Source organism: Esox lucius, chromosome 21 (assembly GCF_011004845.1).
Source record: "Esox lucius isolate fEsoLuc1 chromosome 21, fEsoLuc1.pri, whole genome shotgun sequence".
NCBI classification, from domain to species: Eukaryota; Metazoa; Chordata; class Actinopteri; order Esociformes; family Esocidae; genus Esox; species Esox lucius.
Genome location: NC_047589.1, coordinates 12,997,038 through 13,022,296, shown reverse-complemented (window position 1 = coordinate 13,022,296; position 25,259 = coordinate 12,997,038). Strand labels below are relative to the sequence as shown.

Below are 25,259 nucleotides of genomic sequence, written 5' to 3'. Positions count from 1 at the left end.
CACTCCACAGTTAGATGAACAGTGGAGGGTCTGTATCACAAGCCAAAAGCTGATGAAGTGGCTCATGACCCAATAACAGTCCAAGTTTTCTGTGTACTAAATAACCTATTTGGAAAAAGTTGTACAACCACAAATAATTTGCCAACTTTTTGGTGTGCACATGATGCAACAAATCCAATTTAACATAATCTAAGAAGTTTCTGTGCTTTACATCCAAGACTGTATATTCAAGCTGGGCCAGGGGAGACAATGTTCTGATGAAGCACACCCTAAGGGAGTCATCATGCTTTATGGTTGCTCATAAACGACTAATACAAAATGGGATTGACTATTGACTTGAGTAAACCCACCTTACCTCTGTCACGCAGATTACAACCTGCATGACACCTGCATGAATCACAATCGATCTGTTGTCATCATACTTACTAAGTTTGGTGGCCACAATAGTGATATTGTGCTGGGTGATACTCTCTCTGTCCAGGAGTTCATTTGTGGAAATTGTTCCCTTCACTGGATCAATGTCAAAGTAGCTGTCCAGGTCACTCTTCCAGTCAATGGAATACCTAATAAAAAGTTTGGTAAATTAGGCAATTTCCAGTATAAACAAGAAGGAAGCATGGCATTGATTTTCCCATGGGCAAAGTTATAGAGATGGGTGTGGTATATTGAGTTGCATATAGATGTCATATTCCTGAAACAGTGCACTATATCATAGCACAATATTTGGGGATTCGGGACACATACAGTGACTTAAAATTTCCCTCATATTCTATTGCTCATAGTAATAAAAACAAACATTTCCATTACACACATGGTTTAATTAACTTAATATAGAAACGTAACAACATGAAACAACTACTGTGACAAAAGTATTGATGTTAAAAGATGGCATGTACTGATTATGCACTGAGCTGAAATTAGGATCTTAAGATACAAACATATGTATCAGATATTTATCAGCAACAACAAAAAGTTATCCCTCAAATCAGGTAAGCCCATGACCTTACCAGGAAGCTCAGATGCCCCATTTTCAGGCTGTGCTTTGGAACCCCTGCTTTGCATCATTTTCTTGCTGAAATATTGAATTACGACCCAGTGTTAGCCTCCTGGTAGAGGCAGACAGATTTCACTCTAAAACGTCCTTGTACTTGACAAAATCCATGATGCTATATATTAGAACCAGGGTCCCAGGGCCTTTGCAAAATAGCGTCACAACCTCACATTTCTACCAACTATATTCACAGGGGACATTAAGTTGTTTTCAGCATGACCATCCAGCTTTTTATGCCAAATCCAACTATGCTGCTTGTGGTTAAAAATACAAATATATACAATATATCTATTGTGTCTAATCTGACAATAGAACTCAAAATTCCGGTCACATTTAGGAAAGTCCAGGTGCTGACATTTATGTTTTGATGAGAATAGAGGCTTCAAACAGCTTTATGTTGTGTAGGTGGTATCTAATTTTAGTTTTGTAGTCTTGGTGACTACAACTTCTTATTTTATTTTTTATCTTTTTAACTTTTGAGCTATTTTCATGACTGCGTAGGGGCAAAATACACTTGCCTTTTCCACTCAGGTTCATTACTTGTTCTCACTGATTTATACTTCTTAATTATTTCCCTTATAGTCAAATCATTGTCAGAAATTTAGTAGGACTACTTAAACATTGTGAGTATTAAAAGCATGTTAATAGCATCTTCAGCACCACAACGGATCCTGTCATTGCAGCTTACAGGGAGGAGAGCAAAAGAGAGCGTGCCAGTCAAACACCAAGGAGGGCATATATAGTGAAAATTAATGTGTCTGCCTTTGTAGTCTCAAAATGAGCGATAACAGTAACATACAATACCAGTCAAAAGGTTGGACACACCTGCTCATTCAAGGGTATTCTTTTTTTAATATATTTTACCGATTGTACAATAATAGTACAGGCATCAAAACAATGCAAAAAGAAATATGGAATCATGCAATAATCAAAAATCCCATTGGCTCAAATGCAGGCCTGAGCCTTAAAACAACTACGCTAAAGATCAGTTATTGTGATATAGCATAGTAATTAAGGAGTAACTTTGTTTGATTTTTAAATAATTAATTAGCATTTTATTGCAAGTATTTGATTACCTACCAATCAGTAAGAATTCCGGCTCCCACAGACCTGTTAGTTTTTCTTTAAGAAGCCCTCCTGTTCTCCACTCATTACCTGTATTAACTGCACCTGTTTGAACTCGTTACCTGTATAAAACTCACCTGTCCACACACTCAATCAAACAGACTCCAACCTCTCCACAATGGCCAAGACCAGATAGCTGTGTAAGGACATCAGGGATAAAATTGTAGACCTGCACAAGGCTGGAATGGGCTATAGGACAATAGGCAAGCAGCTTGGTGAGAAGGCAACAACTGTTTGCGCAATTATTAGAAAATGGAAGAAGTTCAAGATGACTGTCAATCTCACCTCGTGGGGCATCAATGATAATGAGGAAGGTGAGGGATCACCCCAGAACTACACAGCAGGACCTGGTCAATGACCTGGGAGAGCTGGGACCACAGTCTCAAAGAAAACTGTTAGTAACACATTACCCCGTCATTGATTAAAATCCTGCAGCGCACGCAAGGTCCCCCTGCTCAAGCCAGCGCATGTCCAGGCCGGTTTGAAGTTTGCCAATGACCATCTGGATGATCCAGAGGATGAATGGGAGAACGTCATGTGGTCTGATGAGACAAAAATAGAGCTTTTTGGTCTGAACACCACTCGCTGGGTTTGGAGGAAGAAGAAGGATGAGTTCAACCCCAAGAACACCATCCCAGATGTGAAGCATGGAGGTGGAACATCATTCTTTGGGGATGCTTTTCTGCAAAGGGGACAAGATCGCAAGATCTTGGCCAACAACCTCCTTCCCTCAGCAAGAGCATTGAAGATGGGTCATGGCTGGGTCTTCCAGCATGACAACAACCCGAAACACACAGCCAGGGCAACTAAGGAGTGGCTCCGTAAGAAGCATCTCAAGGTCCTGGAGTGGCCTAGCCAGTCTCCCGACCTGAACCCAATAGAAAATCTTTGGAGGGAGCTGAAAGTCCATATTGCCCAGCGACAGCCCCGAAACCTGAAGGATCTGGAGAAGGTCTGTATGGAGGAGTGGGCCAAAATCCCTGCTGCAGTGTGTGCAAACCTGGTCAAGAACTACAGGAAACGTATGATCTCTGTAATTGCAAACAAAGGTTTCTGTACCAAATATTGAGTTCTGCTTTTCTGATGTATCAAATACTTATGTCATGCAATAAAATGCTAATTAATTACATAAAAATCATACAATGTGATTTTCTGGATTTCTGTTTTAGATTCCATCACTCACAGTTGAAGAGTACCTATGACTTCTACATGCTTTGTAAGTGGGAAAACCTGCACAATCGGCAGTGTATCAAATACTTGTTCTCCCCACTGAATGTGAGGGGTTACTATATAAGCAAGGAAGATTTCAGTTCTTCATTTTTCTTACAAATGCTTCACATCATAAAAATCAGTCATATCACAATAACTGATCTTTAGCGTAGTTGTTTTAAGGCTCAGGCCTGTCCTGAGCAAGGGTGAGCACCATTCATTTTCATTTCAGATAGATGCAACTTTCTCCAGGTATCCTTCTTTTAATGTTCCATACACTCTCAACAATATTTTTTTTTTCATTTTGTTTGTATGAAAAAAAAAACATTCAATTACCCTAGCTCTCTCCCACGGTTTAGTTCAAGACCTTGAAGTAGAAATGATCAAAAACATTCATTCTTACTTTGATGATGAACTCTGATCACTGGTTCAAAGGAGTAAACATTGTAAATGTATCCTTTTGTACATGACACATCTTTTCTAGATAAATCTCAACCTGTATCATCAGTTTAGCTTTCTATTTTTAAAACAACCTCCTTTTTGAAATGTTTCTTTTGACATATCCTTTGTAATGGTTAGTAGGCAAAAATGGGATCACTATAAAAGGAATTTATATCAGGGAATTTATAGAATAATACTCATTTTACTTTACAAGAAACATGCTACAACAAATTATCTTCATCCTCTAATTCCATTAAAGAAAGGGTAGGGCTTTGGCTACAGGGTTATAAAAATAAAATACTATGTACAAAGAAACAAATCTAACAGACATCCATGAAAAAGAAACAATGTAATTTGGGTAAGATTACATATGTCCCTCAAAAAATAAAAGGCAATATTTTTCAATGTTTACTACATCCATACCCTTGTGATACACTGTATGGTGACATCCTAAATGAGAAATGTTCAGACATGGTGCTTAATACCCAAGTTTTATATGCCTACTCAGCCATATACACTTAAAGGCTCTTCCTACTTCCAGGCCAGTCTCGAGTCAACAGTCTTTAATTACTTACTGCTCAAACCGGTACATCACGACTTTTGACAAAGAGGGACCGCATGGTGTTAACAACAGCCAGTTGAAAGAATCGATCCTTCCTGTCAAAGTTTCCAGCTTGTACATCACCCCTCTCCCTTCCCTTTCAACCCCCACAGGACTCTTCTAAAGGCAGTACTAAACACTGTTCTAAGAAATATAGCAAAGACATGACTAAAGAGTTCCAAACAGTTTAGTGACGAGTGAATCTGCGAGATCCTACATGTCAACATTATGTAAAATATAGACCTTGATAAAGCCGCAGCCATTTTTCAGGAATTGCTTTGTAAAGATGCACTGGATTCAATGCCGTCTTGAGAAGCGTGTGTAAAGAAAGTGAGTGAAAGTACGTTTAAGGTAAGGATTATTGTAGAATTTACACAATGCTGTCTTTGCCTGCCTTTAGCGGCCAAAGACACTGGATGTTCTGGATAGGGTTGCCATGGAAGTGGACAGTAGGATAGGTTTTTGTTCTGAAAGGAATATTTCACCCTGTAGGAGCACTTGACCGTTCTTCTCCTGTCAGGTCCTCAAACTGAGAAGTGCCATTTTAGGAATTACAAAAGTTCACTTGCATGTGGCCCTCTGAAAGGCACAGTCAGTCCCTACCTCGCAATTAGCTCCATCTTTGCGAGTCCAGGATTGACCACTGCACCTTTTTCTTTCATTTCCAAAAAAAGTTGAAAAGGAAAGTTTTGAGTGAGGAACAGAAGCGTTCAATTTGCAATGGTCTCTTAATTTTAAACCTTCTGTTCCTCACATACATACATATATACACACACATATATACATACATACATATATACACACACATATATACATACATACATATATATATATATATATATATACACACACACACACACATACGTACATACATACATACATATATATACACACACATACAGTGGGGAGAACAAGTATTTGATGCACTGCCGATTTTGCAGGTTTTCCCACTTACAAAGCATGTCTACAAATCTGTATCATATCATAGGTACTCTTCAACTGTGAGTGACGGAATCTAAAACAAAAATCCAGAAAAGCACATTGTATGATTTTAAGTAATGAATTTGCATTTTATTGCATGACATAAGTATTTGATACATCAGACAAGCAGAACTTAATATTTGGTACAGAAACATTTGTTTGCAATTACAGAGATCATATGCTTCCTGTAGTTCTAGGCCAGGTTTGCACATACTGCAGCAGGGATTTTGGCCCACTCCTCCATACAGACCTTCTCCAGATCCTTCAGGTTTCGGGGCTGTCGCTGGGCAATATGGACTTTCAGCTCCCTCCAAAGATTTTCTATTGGGTTCAGGTCTGGAAACTGGCTAGGCCACTCCAGGACCTTAAGATGCTTCCTACGGAGCCACTCCCTAGTTACCCTGGCTGTGTGTTTCGGGTCGTTGTCATGTTGGAAGACCCAGCATGGCATCTTCAATGCTCTTACTGAGGAAAGGAGGTTGTTGGCCAAGATCTCACGATACACGGCCCCATCCATCCTCCCCTCAATACGGTGCAGTCGTCCTGTCCCCTTTGTAGAAAAGCATCCCCAAAGAATGATGTTTCCACCTCTATGCTTCACGGTAAGGATGGTGTTCTTGGGGTTGTACTCATCCTTCTTATTCCTCCAAACACGGCGAGTGGAGTTTAGACCACAAAGCTCTATTTTTGTCTCGTCAGACCACATGACCTTCCCCCATTCCTCCTCTGGATCATCCAGATGGTCATTGGCAAACTTCAGACAGGCCTGGACATGCGCCGGCTTGAGCAGCTGGACCTTTTAATCCATGACGGCGTAGTGTGTTACTAATGGTTTTCTTTGAGACTGTGGTCCCAGCTCTCTTCAGGTCATTGACCAGGTCCTGCTGTGTAGTTCTGGGCTGATTCCTCACCTTCCTCATGATCATTGATGCCCCACGAGGTGAGATCTTGCATGGAGCCCCAGACCGAGATGCCCCCACCAAACTGCTTGCCTATTGCCCTGTAGCCCATCCCAGCCTTGTGCAGGTCTACAATTTTATCCCTGAGGTCCTTACACAGCTTTCTGTTCTGGGCCATTGTGGAAAGGTTGGAGTCTGTTTGATTGAGTGTGTGGACAGGTGTCTTTTATACAGGTAACGAGTTCAAACAGGTGCAGTTAATACAGGTAAGGAGTGGAGAACAAGAGGGCTTCTTAAAGAAAAAACTAACAGGTCTGTGAGAGCTGGAATTCTTACTGGTTGGTAGGTGATCAAATACTTATGTCATGCAATAAAATGCAAATTAATTATTTAAAAATCATACAATGTGATTTTCTGGTTTTAGATTCAGTCTCTCAGTTGAAGTGTACCTATGATAAAAATGACAGACCTCTACATGCTTTGTAAGTAGGAAAACCCACAAAATCGGCAGTGTATCAAATACTTGTTTTCCCCACTGTACACACACACACACACACACACACACACACACACACACACCCCCGGTTTCTTTTTCCCTTCATTCATAAAAATAAATATTATATTTTATTAGGAATGATCAACAAAAACAAACACCACCTAAAACAAATTTAATAATACACAAACATTCTGCTCTGGAAACCATTAAAAGACCACTCCTAATTTTTCTTAAATCAGCATCTCTACATTCCAGTGTCTGTTAAATTCCAACACAGGTACACCTCATTTTACTAACTGAGGTACTGATTGGGTAATTACCTGAACCAAATCTAATTTAAAAGAGGAAAAGTAGAAAAACCACTGCTGTGGTCATCACTATCCTCTTGCAATAGGACCAGCTGGATAGGAAAAACAGTGCAAGTAGTACCTCAAAGGTAATTTGAATAACTTATTCAAATAACTATTCAGCATGACAAAAGAGTTGAAAAGAAAAGCTTTGAGTGAAGAAAAGAAGGGTTGAATTCTGGCTTTACTGGCAGAGGGATACAGTGAGCGTCAGGTTGCCTCCATCCCGAAAAGGTCAAAGACGGCGGTTCATAAGAACAAGGTCAAGCAATAGACATTGGGGACAACAAAGCTACAGACTGGCAAAGGGCAAAAATGACTGTCCACTGACCGAGATGACCGTGAACTCATTTGAATGTCACTCAACAACCGTAGGAGGACATCAAGTGATCTACAAAATAATGGCAAACAGCAGCTGGGTTGAAGTGCAAGGCGAGGAGGGTTCAAACAGACTCCTAGGGGCAGGGCTGAAGTCATGCAAAGCTAGAAAAAAGCCCTTCATCAATGAGATTTTAAGAAGATACCAGACTGAAGTTTGCAAAAGACCAAAAGGATTGGACCGTAGTGGAATAGAGTAAGGTCATCTTCTCTGACAAGTCAAATTTTCAGCTTTGCCAAACACCTGCTTGTCTATTGGTTAGATGGAGACCTGGAGAGGCCTACAAGCCACAGTGTCTCGCACCCACTGTGAAATTTGGTGGAGAACACATGAATCAAGCCAGTTAAAAGGTTATCCTGGGAGTACACCTGCTTACTTCTGCTCTGACAATGTTCCCCAACTTTGTGAATTGTTTTTTCCAGCAGGACAATACTCCAAGTCACACAGCCAGGTCAATCAAGGTGAAGATAGAGGACCACCAGATCAAGACCCTGTCAGATCTCCAGACCTGAACTCCATTGAAAACCTCTAGAATTTGATCAAGAGGAAGGTGGATGGTCACAAGCCATCAAACAAAGCCGAGCTAATTAAATTTTTGGGCCTGGATTGGCATAAATTACCCAAACAGCAATGTGACAGACTGGTAAAGAGCATGCCAAGATGCATGAAAGCTGTAATTAAAAATCAGGTTTATTCCACCAAATATTAATTTCTGAACTCTTCCTAAGTTAAAATATTAGTATACACTACTGTGGTTTGCTCCTTGGGGTTTAAGGCCGGGTGTCTCTGTAAAAGCACTTTTTGACAACTGCTGTTGTAAAAAGGGCTTTATAAATACATTTGATTGAAATATTTTTTTTATATTTTGTTCTTGAAAAATGAATATGAATTTGTTTTCTTTGCATTATTTGAGATCTGAAAGCAATGCATATTTTTTTGGTTATTCTGACCAGTTGTTATTTTCCACAAATAAATATTCTCATTTTTTTTCTTCCGCATATCCGGGGCCGGGTCGCGGGGGCAGCAGTCTAAGCAGAGATGCCCAGACTTCCCTATCCCCAGACACTTCCTCCAGCTCTTCCGGGGGGACACTGAGGCGTTCCCAGGCCAGCCGGGAGACATAGTCCCTCCAGCGTGTCCTAGGTCTTCCCCGGGGTCTCCTCCCGGTGGGACGGGCCCGGAACATCTTCCCAGGAAGCGTTCAACTCGATGCAGCCATACCAGATAAATGGACAAAGAAAATAAAAAATCTAGAAAGCAATGGATCTCCTGGTGGACCATCAATTAAAGATCATGCATGGTTAAAGCAGACATAAACCGTAAAATGTAATTCTACAATCTTGCTACAAAAAGTCTGACTGCGGGATCTTACTGTATTCAAAACATTTGGGAAAATCTTTTTGATATTCCAATCCCATGACACCAAGTGTTCAGATTAGTATTGATGTTTCTCTGAGAGCCTTTCAATTTGAATTGCTTAGATTGTGGGGAATTGAGCAGTCACCTGTGTGCAGACTGTGGGGGTTTTTCAGAAAGCGGGTTTAGTGAAAACTCAGAGTTAGTTGACTCAGAGTAGAGGTAAACTTTGGGTTTACGGTTTCAAAGAGCCAGTTCAGCGTTACTCTGAGTCAGTTACTACGGCAACATACTCCATGAAGCTAAACTACTCGCTAGCAGGTTTTATCCAACTAACACTGAGTTTGTTCTACTCTTTAACTGAACTGTGCTCTCTGAACGTGTCAGACTGGGTTGTGTCCTTTTCTCGAAGAGCCACTTGAAGCACAAATACTCTGCAGAAATCTCAGTCGGGAGTGATCAGACCCCGCTTGGATGTTTTTTATCATTCACTAATGATTATTTGTTTGAGCATTACCATTCTTCTGCACAAGTGATCATTCATCTGAACAATATTCTCAGCCCTCATTTCGTTCCCATGATACATTGTGGGCGTGCTCTCAGTTCGGAACAAATTCCTTGTGTTGCAGTTTTCTGTATAACATCGGTGATGCTGAGCATTATGTCCAAGGCAACAGTCTCTGCAAATACATGTTTTATGTACACTTTTGTAGTGTTCCCAAGTCACAGACCAACAAGACTCATCAAAAATGAATTCCCCATAATTGCAGGTATCAGTCTAAGCAGTCTAATCAGTTTATTTAGTATGAAGCTTTGAGACTTGAAGCACAAATCAGTTCATATTTTAGGGTGTCCAGGGATTGGCTGCATAGATGGTACTCATACTCCTATCACAGCTCCTTCAGTAAATGAAGGACATTATGTGAATATGAGGTCTTGCCACAGCATTAATCTGCAGATAGGCCAGCAAGGAAATTTAATTCTCTTGAGAATAAAATTTCACTTACTACATAAATATATGTTGAATGAATCCACTGAAAGTTGATGAATTAGGTAGCAGCTAAACAGCATCACAATTGCTTGTACTGATATTATACTGTCCTGTTTGAAGGATATTTTTTCATTTAATCTTCAGTTGCTGCCAAGTACGTTTTGTGCCTGTTGGGTTACACCTGCAAAAATGAATGACCCCACATGGTACAGGCAAGTGAACTCGGCAGTGAAAACTGCCCAAAAGAAACTACACTTCCTGAGGAGCCTAAAGAAGTTTGGCATGTCTGTAAAAACGCTCAACAACTTCTACAGGTGCACCATTGAGTGCGTCCTCTTGGGCTGCAATTCTGCCTGGCACGGCAACTGCTCCGATCACAAGTCTCTCCAGAGTGTGGTGAAGTCTGCGGAGCGTGTCATCAGCTGCCACCCTCCCTCCGTGCAAGGCATCTACCATACACGATGATTTTGGAAAGCACGGAACATATAAAGACTACAGCCACCAAGGCTATGGTCTATTCATACCGCCGCAGCTGTCTGGTAGACACGACAGGAGGATCGGGGCACGCATTTCCAGACTCACAGTTTTTTCCCCTCAGACCATAAGGCTCCTCAACGAGCAAAAATGATCTATGATCATTCTGATCACACACGAACATTCCAAATGCTCTGATGTCTTTCTATGTAATGTACATTAGAATATTCTTTTGTATGTACCATTCATAGGCATATTACACTCTTATTACAGTTATAATATTCTCTACTTCTACCCATATTGTTCATATTTCCCATCCAGCTCTCTTACAATGCTACTGGTTTAAATTTGTATGTATATTATTGCTATATATAATTTCTTAATTCTTACTATGCAGACGTGTGCCATTTCACAAATGTCACTGTTCAGAATGATTCTCTGATATTCGGTGCATTCGATAAATAAATTCTGAACTTGATATTAAACCCCCAGACACACATTATATAAATGTTTAATGAGTGGAACAGTCAAGATGTGACTTTTCTTTTTTTTTCAATTAATGCTCACACATTGTCTCGATCAGCAATTTTCTGACATGCTAGCTCACATTCTTTTGCTGCTGATACTGTATTTCAGTACAAAAAAAAAAAATGACCACTGCACCTTTTTCTTTCCTCTCCAAAGAAGTCTCCAAGGAAAGTTTTCAGTAAGGAACAGAGGAACAGTTCAATTTGCAGTGGTCTCTTAATTTTAACCCTTTTGTTCCTCACACAAAACCTTCCTTTTCAACTTTTTTGGAAAGGAAAGAAAAAGGAGCAGTCGTCTCTTAATTCTTTCCGGAGCTGTATACTCATATTCTGCATGTGCATTCATTAATATATCTAACAATATATCTAACTGGGGAGAAGTATGGGGTTTGAGACCCTTTTCTCCTGTTGCTATGGTGAATCATGTTATCTGCGTTCCACTATCTGGTTTTTATCTCCTCATGCACGTGCTTTACTCAAGGTTAACTTAACTCAGAGTTGACAGAACTAATTGTTACCACCTGTTCTGAAACCGTCCAATCTTGAGTTTGACAGTTCAGAGTTAGTCTACCCAGAGTTGTGGTTTCAACTCAGAGTATGTTAACCCCGCTTTCTGAAATACCCCCTACGTCAGGACGAAACAGAAACAATTGATCATCTATTTTGGAACTGTGCTATAGTGGCAAGATTCTGGATTCAAGTTCAAGATTGGTTACTGTGTCACAAAGTCACCTTGGAAGTTAGTTTACAGATAATCATATTGGGTGACCTGAGAGGCAATGCTCTATCAATTAAAAACCTGATTCTTCTCCTTGGTAAATCATTCATTTTCAAGACTGCATCGTTGGACGCCTTAAACCTCGACAGATTCAGATATGTTGTAAAGAATCATAGTAAGACCAAGAAATATATTGCTGCTGGTAATGAAAACATTTTAGTCTACTGCTAAAGATTGTTGCCACTTTGGAATCTAGAGGGATGAAACTAATTAATTACTACAATAAATAAGTGTATATGTGTAAAAGCATGTATGAATGTATGTGGTTTTGTCAATTAAAATTATGGATTATTCCATAATAACAGATGTGTGTCTGAACATGTTTTTTTTTGTTTGCACACCATGTTTATATAGTCTTGTGGCGGTTTTGGCTCGTGCTCTAGGGGACTTGGGATGTTGAAGCATGTGGGTGGTGCATCTTTTTTTTTATTATTTTATTAACACATGATTCAAACTGATGTGTGCTACGGGCTGCTTGAGAAGTACTCTTGCAACATATATTACTTCCTCCAATCCACCCCGATATAAGACCTGAAGTGTGGCCAGTGAAGAGGGCTGGTTAGCCAATGACGGGTAAGATCCCAACTGTGATATTGTGACAACCTAAGACTGGCACAGTTGTGCATCTGGCCAGAATTCACAATGTACATACCTGAGGTACATGTGTACCTAACCCAGATAAAGGATCTGTGCTGAACAAATAGCACAATGACTAGACCAAGAACACGTGGTACTTTGCAGGTCCAAGGAGGTTGTCGAGTGTCACTGTGACAAATGCACTGGTTTTTCAACTGCACACATTGTTAAATTCTCACTGCAAGTCACGTGCCAATTGTTTTTGTGGTTTTCCTGGAGCATGGGCCCTCATGTCTCCTGGATATAAAAGCAAGCGACAACGCACCGCTTATATAGTATTGTGTTTGTCTGTCTGTATTTTGTGTCTTTTTTTGTGTGAATGAGTGAAATTATACATTAGAAAAAGAAAAAAGCGAAAAAAGAGGTGGTGAACAAATTATGCTATTAATGACAGTATTCACCATTGACTTGGTTAACATTAATAACTGATCTGCGCCCCCCAAAAATAAGGCAACTCAAGGGTTTGTAGTATATCGACAATATACCATGACAAACAACTCAATAAAATGCAATAATAATTTTAGCATTTTGTCTTGTCAGTGCATCACAGTTGAATTTTTTTACTGTACAAAAGAGGCGTCATATAAAACTATTCTGACACAGGACACTCCCAAAGCAGGTAGAGCCGAGGCGAGTCGAGTCAGTACCATGCAGTGGAAAAGCGCCATTAGTTAAAAGATGGGAGATTACACTCCTCTAATAATGTCTCCATGTTTAGGGACGAGTTAAGCATATACAGGTATTCATAAAGAATAGTAATGAATGTTTCCGGGCAAAGAAAGCAGCATCCCAGTCACAGATATGTCACTGTAAATCAAATGCCAATGTCAAAATAAATAAATAAATGTCTGATGCTGATTAGATGTGAAAGAAGACAGCTGCATCCCAACAGCCCATGTTTTCCCAGAAAATCACTAATGTCTTTGCGAGCCAAGTACAGTCATGCGATATGTAAAAACCCTCCCTGGAAAGTGATTTTTTACATATTTGCACACAGCTTTGCCTTTCAAGAATTATCATTAAAATAGTGATATAGTTAGAATATGTTTTAAAAGCCTTACCATAGGTATCAGTGCTTGCATAGGGATCATCTATTTACAAAAATACAACCTTTCAAGAATTTTTACACCAAAAAAACATAATGAAGTCAATATTATTGTGCGCATTATATACAGTAGATAGAGTTTTTTTCACATCTGGAATTCATCGCCATTTCTGCTTTCATTCTCCACTAATTTACATTTATTAAATAAAATTACACAATTTGTTTAACCAACCAATTGCAAATTGTAGGTGATAAAGGCCAAAAACTCAATGTCCAGGTGTGCTGTTTCTACCTTAGTCACAGGCAAGCAAGCCTGTGGCTTGCTTGCCTGTGGCAAACCTTCTAATCCAATCAACAATACTTCACTTAATCAATTACATAAAGTGCTATGTTTATCTCTTTTCAGTGCAGAGCAGAAGACAATTGCTTGCTGTGAGTGAAAACCTTAGCTGCTTACATTGCTGAGTGGCTTTACTTGTTCACCAAATAATGCAAGTTCTTGTGGTGCTGTTTAGACATTGATTTTAGGGCATTATCTCACAAAAGGACCGACGAGTTTATCCAAGCGCTGGAGCGCGTGGATTGAGATACTAGAGTGGTGCAATAAATAGTTATGCAACTGTAATGTAAACTGTAAAATGCATGTACAGACATGGCATAAATGTCACCCTGGAGACGGCTGGGTAAGACATCGATGCAGATTTTCTCACAAGGAGTCTGACGGGCAGAGTTGGGGAGTAACAGATTACAAGTAATCCGGATTACAAAAAAAACTCTAATCAGTTACATTACCAACTAAAATATTTTCATCAGATTACAGATACTTATGAAAAAAGATATGATTACTTTAGGATTACTTCATTTGAAAAAGTAATCCAAAATAAATTGACACGTTGCATGTTTTTTTATATAATGTTTTATAAACATTGTTATTTCAACCAAAATAACAATTGCACGCCTCAGTTGTTGGGTGTGATCATCATGCGCGCAAAGGTGGGCGCACATAACCAGATTAGTGACTAATGAAGCGCTAGTTTTATTGTTAAAAACAGAGTGTATCTCCAATAATATAAGCCTACCCATGTTAAATGCATCTTTCTCAGAACAATGATAGGCGATAGGCTTTCAAGTTTCAACGTCTATTTGTCAAACGCACCGAACAACACCAGGAAGAGCCATCTCAACTCAGTCCATACAGGTAGGCCATGTGATCCTGCTTTTGCTTTGCATCTCAGAATTGTGGTTATCATTGGCTGCTGACTTTGTTGAATTTAAGCTAAGAGCGCAGGTGTATAATCACAGTTTATTTTGTTGGACATCCCATTCCAAAATCATGGACATTAATGAGTTTGAGAGTTTGCGTGGTCTACCACTTGGTGGCTGGACTGTCGTTCCTTCTTGATGCTTCCACTTCACAATCACAGCACTTATAGTTGACTAACACAGATCTAGCAGTGCAGAAATGTCACGACTCTTGTGGCAGTGCCGCATTTAATGTCACGGAGGGCTTCAATAATAATTGATAGGGGTGTCCACATACTTTTGGCCAATTATTCATGTCAATGTCAGTAAACATGTTGTAAACTGATGCCTTCTGTCAGTTGGTTGAATTGCAATTGCTCATTGGCCCTAAAATCTTCATACAGACATAGGGGAAACAATAGCCTCATAGTGGATATTCAGTTACCCCTACTTAAGGGGTTTGAATCCAGCAGCGAGAGTCGTATTAATGTGTACATGCAATACACTAGTAAAACATTAGAGTACCAAAGATGCAAGCTCATAGCAACTTTGACTGTGGTTTGATTGTTGATGCCAGATGTGGTGGGTCCAGCATCTCAGGAACAGCTGACATCCTGGGATTTTCACACACTACAGTCTCTTGGGTTTACAGAAAATGGTGCAATGAACAAAAAACATCCAGTGAGCGTCAGTTCTGGGGATTAAAAACTTTGTTAATGATAGAGGTCAGGGAACGTCCAACTTGTTCAAGCTCATAGAATTGAATTAATTGACTGATCGCAGAGTTATAGGTTACACCAGCAAACAATGTTAGTGGCAGTATTATCTAAAATATTTAACTCCTTTACGTGGAAGTGCTGGATATTAGGTCTGCCTAGGTCTCGTTTTGACCCTATGGGCCATAGCCCTGCACAGACCAGCTCCGGCCCAATTTAACCCAATTACAACACACAAAGAACTGTTTGTGCAAAACGTCTATAATGTAAAACAGTAGCGAGGTCACAGAGTGAGTGACCAGCTGTTTAAGAACTAGAGAATCTTACATTTGTGCCGAAATCTTTGTGAAAATAGCTACAAAAAGTTGGATTTGCAATAATAGATTAAGAAAGACATGGCATTATATAAATAAGAAGGTTAATAATAAAAATATAATAATGGCTATGTATAAGGTTGTGTGGTGGTGGTGGTATGTAGACTAGACAACAGGACAGACGCTATAGCAAAAATGTAATAAGTAAACAACACTGTTGAATAGTAAAACAAATGATGAATAGTAAATAAGTAAATTACAGAGGTCCAGAGTGATTGCAAAGTCCAGTGTGCGTTTGCCATTGCCAAGGAGTAGTTTAAGTAATTAGTGATGGTAATGAGTCAATAAAGCACAAGGTAGGAGCGAAAACATACAGACAATTGGCACTCCGTGGAATGAGTTTGATACCTGTGGCTTAAAAAATTTTAACCTTTCTGTAGTGGTAAACAGTGCACCATGATTGAATGGGTTAGGGTTAGGGAATGAGTTAAATTTATTGTCTGTTTTAATACATAGCAACATTTGTTTTCTTTACAGGAATCCAACTATGTATCGAATATTTTAGCAGACCCACCATCACAATATGTTCAAACTTTGTGTTGTTAAATGACAAATACATGTTTTCCTCTGTCAAGCCAGTATTAAGAAGGCTGAGAGATTATATCCAAGGCAAGGGTGCTGGTGGCCGCACCTCTTCCTTTCACAATGCGTTCAGATGTGCGTGACCTCTGGTTATGTCAAAAACAATTTTACAAAAGCAATCCATGGAGTCATGGAACCTTTCAGTAGGATTGTGGGTACACTGCAATATTCATGCTTGTTCTTACCTCAATGAGAGAACTTGGTGATGCACCGTGGAATAATGGGAGTCTGTGGAGCCAAATCTCTTAAGACTGATTTGCTATGCATGGACGATGATTGGTAGTATTGGTTTGGAGGTGAGAAAGCAAAGTATCTTCTGATGGCATAAAAATGAACAGCTGTAGTGTTTCTGAATAATTAAACACACTAAAGACAAAGTAAAAATGTTCTGCAAATCTCTGCCTTGTCCATTCTATTGTCTTTTACAATATTAAATATTAAAACAAATACTTTCTTGGATGCAACAGGATTTATGTGCCTTTTGTGTCCCTGAATAGTTCCTCTAGAAAAATCACTGCAGAACTAAAAAGCAAAAAAAAAAAAAAAAGCATACCGTACCTTTATAAGTATGCGTATGACAAACTTTTACCTCAGTCAGTCAGACCAACAGGCCAATGGCAATATACTGGCAGCCCATTCATTGTAGTATGCAAAATAACTTTAAAACTGAGTTCATGTTATGCCTCTCTGTAACGTGCATGTTTGATCACTCTATTTTTAATAATGATGATCATTCTTGGTTACCAGAAATACTTTCCCTATGATCAAAACAGCTAAACAGTCTAACCTGGTAGAAATCTACCATAAGAACATCATTTTTGTCTATTATATATACATTTTTGCTGTTTTATATTTCTTAAAAAAAAATGTAATTTGCACATAATCTGCCACACAATTGTTAATATTAGGTACTACCATTGGCAATGCATGTCACAGGAAAAACCAAACCATGAGATTGAAGGAATTGGGAAAGCTCTGAGACAGCATTGTGTGAAGTCACAAATCTGGGGACCGGTACCAAATATTTCTGCAGCTTTAAAGGTCCCCAAAAACACATCATTCTTAAATGAAATAAGCTTGGCACCACCACCACCACTCTTCCTAGATCTGGCCGTCCAGCCAGACTGAGCATTTAGTGCCTTGGTCACGGAGGTGATGAAGGACTTGATGGTCAGTCACAGTTCCTGTGTAGAGACGGGAGAATTTTCCAGAAAAGAAATAAATAAATCTCTGTAGCACTCTGCCAATCAGGCCTTTATGGTAGAGTGGGCTTGAATTTTGCCAAAAGCCACAAAGGACTCTCAGACCATGAGAATCAAGATTCTCTTGTCTAATAACACCAGGATCCCTGAGGGAAACCAGCTCAAGAGTGCTTAGGACCACACTGCTCAAAGGTTCCAACATGACAACAACCTTAAGCACACACCCAAGGCAATGCAGGAAGGGTTTCAGTGGGCCAGCCAGACCATGGTCTTGAACCCAATCAAAAATGTACAGAGACCTGAAAATGGCTGTGCAGCAACATTCTCCATCTAACTTGATTGAGATTGAGAGCTGTGCCAAGCGTGTAGTTGCAGAGGTGTGCAAAGCTTGTAACATTGAACCCAGAACTCAAGGCTGTATTCACTACTAAAAGTGCTTCAACAAAGTACTCAGTTAACGTTTGTTTTTTTAAATACATGTCCAACATTTTCTAAAAACCTGTTTTTGCTTGATCATTATGGGGTGTTGTGAGTAGATTGAATGGGGGGGGGGGTTATTTAACCCATTTTCTAAGGGTGTAACGTACAATGTGAAAATGTGTAGGGGTCTGAATACTTTCCAAATTCACTGTATATGTGCCCTCACTACACACGTCATACCATCCTACTTTGCCCTATTCTATGGAGTATACTTTGGGGTATACCATTACAGTCATAACAATATGCCAGTTGATCTGTCAAGAGTGTTGTCTAAAATTCACTCAATAACAAAAAATTCTATTATACTAGCTTTCTGCTTTGTGACATGTGTGTTTTCCAACTCTGTCTACTTGTAGTTTTTAAATATATTCCCCATCCCACAGCAACAACACAGCTAATCCTATTCCATTATTCATCTGTTTAAAGGGAGCGACAAGCTTGACCCTGACTGTTATAGGCCTATCTAAAGTTTTTGAATGCCTGGTCAATAAACAGCAAACCCATCATCTAGAATCCCACAGTGTTTTCTCAGCAGTTCAGTCATGCTTTAGAGCTGGCCATGGGTGCATCGCTAAAGATCCTTAATGACATCATATCTGCTTTAGAAAAAAAAGCTGTATTTTGATGCGGTCTTTATTGATTTGCCAAAAGAGTTTGACTCTGTCAACCATCACATCCTTCTTAAAACACTTTTCAACCTAGTGTTCTTAAATGTCTGGCTTGGTATGAAAAAAAAAGACTGTGGTTTCCGAGACTGTGTACAATATGTCAAATCTAACATAATATTTAGGTTTGCCACTAAAAAGCTCCGCCATAAGTTAGATGTACTGTAATTCATCGCTCTGACACATTTTGTTCGCTCTGCCCCCTTCACTCATCACTGGGAACTGTATACTTCAGTTAATTGTCCCTCCCACCACAGTCGACGTCAGACTCATTGGTACAAACTAATATATATAGTAATGTGAAAAAATTAGGACACCCCATTCAATATTCAGTTATTCATTAGGAAATGTTCACAAATCGATGTCTAATCTTGTTTTATTAATCTCTGGAAAATAAAGTGATCTAATTGCGGGTAAAAATCTAAAAATAATTGTTTTACTCATTAAACAAAAGACATCAACATAAATGCATATTCTAACTGAGGAAAAAGTTAGGACCCCTACCCCTAATACCTAGTGTTACCCCTTTGGCTGAAATAACTTCAGTGAGACACTTCTTGTAACCCTCTACCAGTCTCTGACATCTGTCTGAGGAAAGTTTGCCCCACTCCTCAATGCTTTAACCTGTGTGATGTTTGAGGGGTTTCTTGATTGTACAGATGGATTCTATGATGGTGGGCTGGCCAGGTCCTGCTGTAGCAAAGCATCCCCAAACCATGACACTTCCACCTCCATGCTTCGCAGTTGGTTTGAAGTTATTTTCCTGGAACGCTGTATTTGGTGTGCGCCAAACATGTCCTCTGTTCTGGTGTCCAAATAATTACATTTTAGACTCATCTGTCCAAAGAACATTATTCCAGAAGTCCTGTTCTTTGTCTACGTTCTCTCTGGCAAACTTCAGTCTGGCCTTAGTGTTCCTCTTGGAGAGTAAAGCTTTCCTCCTTGCACACCTCCTGTGAAGATTAAACTTGTGCAGTATCTGATTGTAGAGGCATGCACTTTCACATCAACAGTCGCCAGAGCCTGCTGTAGGTCCCGTGATGACATTTTAGGGTTTTTGGAGACTTCTAACATTTTGCGGTCTGCTCTCTTAGCATCTTGCGTGGTAAACTTGCTTGAACGGCCAGACCTGGGCATTTTGGCAGTTTTGAATGTCCTCCACTTGTACACTATTTTCCGGACAGTGGAATGGCTGATTTCCAACTCTTTCTGTAACAATCTTCTTTCTGAAGGCCTCAGACAGGTCTTTCGATCTCACCATGGTGTTCACTCTCACGTCAACAGTCAGGAGCACACCAAACTGAATGTCTGAGGTTTATATAGGGTAAACCTCCTTCAAAATGCTGAGTAACAATGTTCTAATCATGTGCACCTGATGTGATAAAATGGCTGAAACCACACACCAGTGTAAGTGGGACAAAATGGGGGGGGGGGCTAATTTATTCCTCACCAGAAATTGCATGTTTATTTTATTACATTTTACAGAAAGTTTTAAGAAATATTTTCTTTTGTTTTACTTGTTTAGTTATATTACTTGAATCTCTCAGAACTGTTAGAAATGTCTAAATACGTTAAAAAACACATTTTCATAAGGTGTCATAATTATTTCACATGACTGTATGTAACTCTAAAGTAGTTCACTTGTTAATATTTACCATTGCAATATTAACCTGCTCTCCAGAAGATATATCACTCTCGTTACTCCCTAAGCCTTTTCTTTCTTTGGTTGATATTCATTTCAGTTTGCTGTTGCAATGACTGGAATCAGTTGCAAAAGACTGTATTGCATTTGAATGTTATTGGCCAGGTTGTCCTTGAAAATAAGAATTGGTTCTCAAGTGACCTACCTTGTTTAATAATGACTAAACAAAACAAAATAAAAAATACAATCTTGTGTTCCCAGCCTGCAAAACCCATGTGGAATACCTGGTTTTCTAGGATGGGTTGTTGCACACCTGTCAGTTGACTGAGTTGCAGAAGACAAACATTAATTAACGTAGTAAGAGAAGAAAGAGGATCTCTGCACACAGAAACAATGCTCTTTTAAGTTTATGGTGAATACCCGCTTCCTGTCAGTGTTTGGAACTGTCGATCTGCTGTCAACAAGGCTGAGTTACTCTCAGCCTATGTTTCCCTCTTGGTCCTTGACTTTCTGGACATATATATATAAAAAAAAAGTCAAGGCCCTTGAATTTTTTCTTGTCATTGGTTACCCAACAAAATACTGCTACTATAGCTCTACTTTCTTAATTGAAAATATGTTCTGCCATATTTCAAAATGTCTGTATATTGTGGGGGTGGTACATGGTTACTAATGTTTTCCAAATGGATATTCTCTCTCTTCCCTCTCTGTCACCCATCCAATCCATGCTGTCAATGTGTCCTGTCCATTTATGCTTGACATTGTCATCTACATTCCAACAGTGCTCTTGGAGATTTCTTCAATGAGCTTGACATGCCGATGAGTGCTTTCCCAGACAATGCATGGTGCCTACCTTTGATTTAATCTCCTAAATCCTTGTCCTTTCTATCTCTTCAATCTGCCTCTTTCAACCTACTTCTCCTCCCTTTTTCTCTGACTCTCACTGTTCTCTTTCCTCCTGGCCAGCTTGGCTGTCACTCAAAATACAAAGCTTCTTCGTCTAACCCCAAGAAACTTTTTGACACCTCACCACTCTTAGATCCTATACCTCCTCTATGATTAACCACTTTCCCCACTCTCTCCAGATGTTATCCTGCAGCTAGTGATTAGAAAAGCATGTGTCTTTCATGCGGCCACTTACTTCTGGTGTTCCCCAAGACTCGGTTGTAGGCGCTCTGCCCTGCTCTCCTCTTTATGTACTAAGTCACTTGGCTCTGTCATATGCTTACATGGTCTGTTCCATCATTGCTATGTGTATGACACTCAACACTCAGGTGGTGACGCAGGTCCGCATGCCTGGCTGACATCAATGCTTGGATGTCAGCCCACCACCTCAAGCTCAACCTCAAAAAGACAGCGGTGCTCTTCATCCAGCGGGAAACACCAGTCTTCTCCAAGACATGTCCATGATGGTTGACAACTCAATGGACAGTTTCCACCCAGGAGTGTAAACCAATGTGGCGTGACCTTAGACCACAACTTGTTATCTGCAGACATCAAGGCAGTAGCTCGCTCCCACAGGTTCACGCTCTACAATATTTCTATAGTAGAGTACAATCTTACCTCGCGCATGAAGTGGCATGGGTACTAATCCAGGCGCTTGTCATTGCATGTCTTGATCACAGCTCGCTGTTGGTAGGGCTCCAGGCATGTTTCACCAAACCCCTGTAACTTATCCAGAATGATGTGGCCTCCATGATGTTCAACATGTCCATGTCCTTCCATATCACACTGCTCCTCTGCTTACTCCGGTTGAAGCTCACATCTGCTACAAGACCATAGTGCTTGCCTAACAGGGGAGCTTCCCTTCCTTAACTTTTGTCAATTCTCGAACCTGATACCCCCCCGGGATCTTTGCACTGCCACTTCTGGTCTTTAGCTCTTCCACCCTCACGGGAAGGCACCTCCCATTTGCCCAGAGAAAAACAATTCTCGGTCCCAGTTTTGGAAAACCTTCCCCTTGAGTGTAGAATAGCTGATGTCTCTGACTATTTTCAGTAAACATGTTAAACCCTACCTCGTCAAAGAGTACCCTAAAATAACTACAGCCACCACTTCTGTTGTATTTACATTTTAGTCATTTAGCAGGCGCTCTCATCCAGAGCGACTTACAATAAGTGCATTCCTCTTAAGGCGTTGTGGAAAACCAACATCTGACAAACATAATAAGTACACTTTCCTTAATCGAAGCAGTTAGTATGCAAAGTCAGTGTCAGAGAAATCGAAGTTAAGAGCATTTTCTTCATTTTGTTACCTTGTAAACCATTTATTACTTTATGATTTGCATTGTCTTCTCTCCAGCACTAACTTGTATTGATAACTAATTAATTGATTGCATTGAACTTACTAGTACTGAGCAGGGTGCTTCAAAAGGGAATGCATTAACTGCAAGTCTGGACAATAAGCTAAATTACTAACATTTTTAAAATAACACACAGTAGTCCTGAAGGAATATTGCTTCCACCATTATCAGTTTAGTCTAATAACTTCCTCTTATGCACAGGACTCCAAGCTTCATGGAACCCCTTGAAAAATGTTAAAAATCTTTGCCAGACACTTACAAACAAGTGTGCTGGGCACATTATGCAATTTTCTCAGCACAAGGTTAGCAGCAGTGAGCTTTATGGATAAACAAAACTGGGGGGTGCACAGATGCTATTTTGGAAGGGAGTAAAGAACACAGCACTACCAAAGATCCTACAGAGTGGAACTTGACAATATGGAAACCATTGAGAAAAATGAAACAAAAAATACTCTAATAATAGTTCAGTCAAATCATAATCAAAATGTATTATTTAAAACTGTAATAATTTTGGTCAAAATAAGGGAAGAGGTCAAAATTACAGACTGTTTTCTATCTCCTTTGATGTAATTGCCTTGCTGGAATGTTCACTTACAATTGTAAGCCTTCTGCTAATATGAGTTGCACCACTATATTTTATAGTAGGTATGGGGTACTTTTATGCTAATGTATTCTCTCATTTCAACACTAAACCCACCATAGGTGTGCATGGCCAAAGTGCAACAATGTTATGTAAACCAACAAATGTAAATGCCTGGAGTTCGCTAAACTGCATTAGCACTTGGACTGGATGTGGTGCTTTTGTCAAATGACATGAAAATACAGTGCTCTGGCCATGTACAGCAGTGGTGGAATTGGTGCCAATAATACAAAAGAAACTAAGATGTTTGTTCCAGGACTAAACAAACCAATGTGTCATCCAAAGTCCTTGCGTTATTCCCTGAATCATATTAATTAAAGTTTAAACTTCACCTGACGGGGCTGTTGCTAGCGTCCAGATCCTGGGCTGTGACTGCTCCAATGATGTCGCCTACAGGTGAATCCTCAAATACGTCCATCTCGTAGGAGTGCTTAGAAAACAGTGGAGGCTCATCTACATCCAAGACATTCATTTTCACTGTGGCTGTGTCCTTGAAGGCTCCGAAGTTTTGGAACCGAGAGTCCAGGTGAGTGTTAGACGCATCCACCTTAAAAGTGTAGGCCTTCTTTGTTTCATAGTCCAGCGGCTGAAGCATGGATAGAAAGAACACAAACAAAAAATAAGAGTCTGATTCACATCTTGAACATAGGCCTGAGTTAAGGCATGTTTCAGTCAGCTATTCATGGGAACATGTCTTGCCGTTTCCCCAGGTGTCCTTTATGTTTCTGATTGTGCTCATTGATGTTTCTCACCTGGCAGTCATGAGTGCATCGCCGGACTGCTGGACCAATCAGTGGACAACCCTCCTAATTGCACCACCTGTTCCTTATTCCATTCCCCAAATGCATCACACATCCCTGGTTTATAAACCCAGTCGGTTCTCCCAGAGACACTCTTTTGTTTTACCCCACACGGACATAGACACCCTTGAGAGACATACCCTTTTTGATAGACAGGCACTTTCATTCATACATCACTTAGTTTAGCACATACATCTCACTTTGTCCTGTTTCATGTGAGTATGTATTGCTGTAGTGTTTTGTTTGGTGTTGTCTAGTCAATTGTTTGCTGTTTAGTCCCTGTTCAACCTGTATGTTTTGTTTGTCCCTGTGTCCCTGGGAAAAGTTTTTTTCAGCAAGTCACCCTTGGGCATTCACAACCCATAGGAAAACTTTGTCTGAAAACAATAGTTAATACTGAGCGGACCACCCACTGTATTTTTGTATTGGTTAGTAGTCAGCTAAGCGGTTCTTGAGGCAGGCAAGTTCATTTTAGGGGTGTTTGGAATACATTTAATTTCTTGGGTCCGGCTCAGCCCCTTTTCCCTAACCCCTTTACTGTGTGTTTAAAATAAAAGTTTTATGTTTGACAGTAGCTTTGGTTGTCTGTGTCGTTTGTTCTCACTGTGCCTTTACACTACATTCATTTGCATGAGTTTTATATTACAGGTCTCTGTACCATCCATCCACCCTAGAGTGCTAGAGCCACAGGGTTCGGAACACCATTGAAATCAATGGCCTTACAACTTGAAAATATTTTTTCTGTTCATTATTGACTTTCATTAGGTACAACCCCCTAGGACAGGGATACTGGATTGGGGGTCAGTCACAAAAGAAATCGAATCCACATACAGAGATTTCTTCAGTTTCATTTGGGTTACAACCATGTAACGCTTCATTTGACCTCATGGTTTACACAAGGTTCTATGGTCCACGTGAAAAGCAGCAGCTACAATGATTATTTTTGAAGATGAAATTGAAGTGACACTGATTGGTTGGTGAGTATTCTAGAATGGGGGCTCCCACATAGTTTGATCTATTTTACAAACACTTTAATGTTATATTCCTGTAGAACCACAAACATGTATAACATATACTGCAGCAAGGTTCCCATTGGCTAACCTCGGATAGTACATTGGATAAAAGAATGAGTTACAGTGGCTATGAATCCAGTCTGGTTCATGTGGATTCATTTTCCCACTATAGTATAAGTCTGTTGGCCAGTGACTTTGCAAAACTGTTGTGGTCTGTCTTGAGGTGTGAGATCAGCCTTGTATTACCCCATCTAATGGCGTATAG

At 39.9% G+C, this 25,259-nt stretch overlaps 1 protein-coding gene across 3 annotated transcripts in view; it reads right to left on the bottom strand.

Moving 5' to 3' along the window:
• LOC105019404 (cadherin-12) overlaps nucleotides 1–25,259 on the bottom strand; it is a 207,013-nt gene that overhangs the window by 21,027 nt on the left and 160,727 nt on the right. For all 3 annotated transcript variants that reach the window (XM_034289193.1, XM_029116093.2, XM_029116094.2), the window contains 2 exons: nucleotides 23,514–23,767; nucleotides 427–563 (listed from right to left, as the gene is read on the bottom strand). In XM_034289193.1, coding sequence (XP_034145084.1) covers nucleotides 427–563; nucleotides 23,514–23,767 — 391 coding nt within the window. The remainder of the gene's footprint in view (nucleotides 1–426; nucleotides 564–23,513; nucleotides 23,768–25,259) is intronic.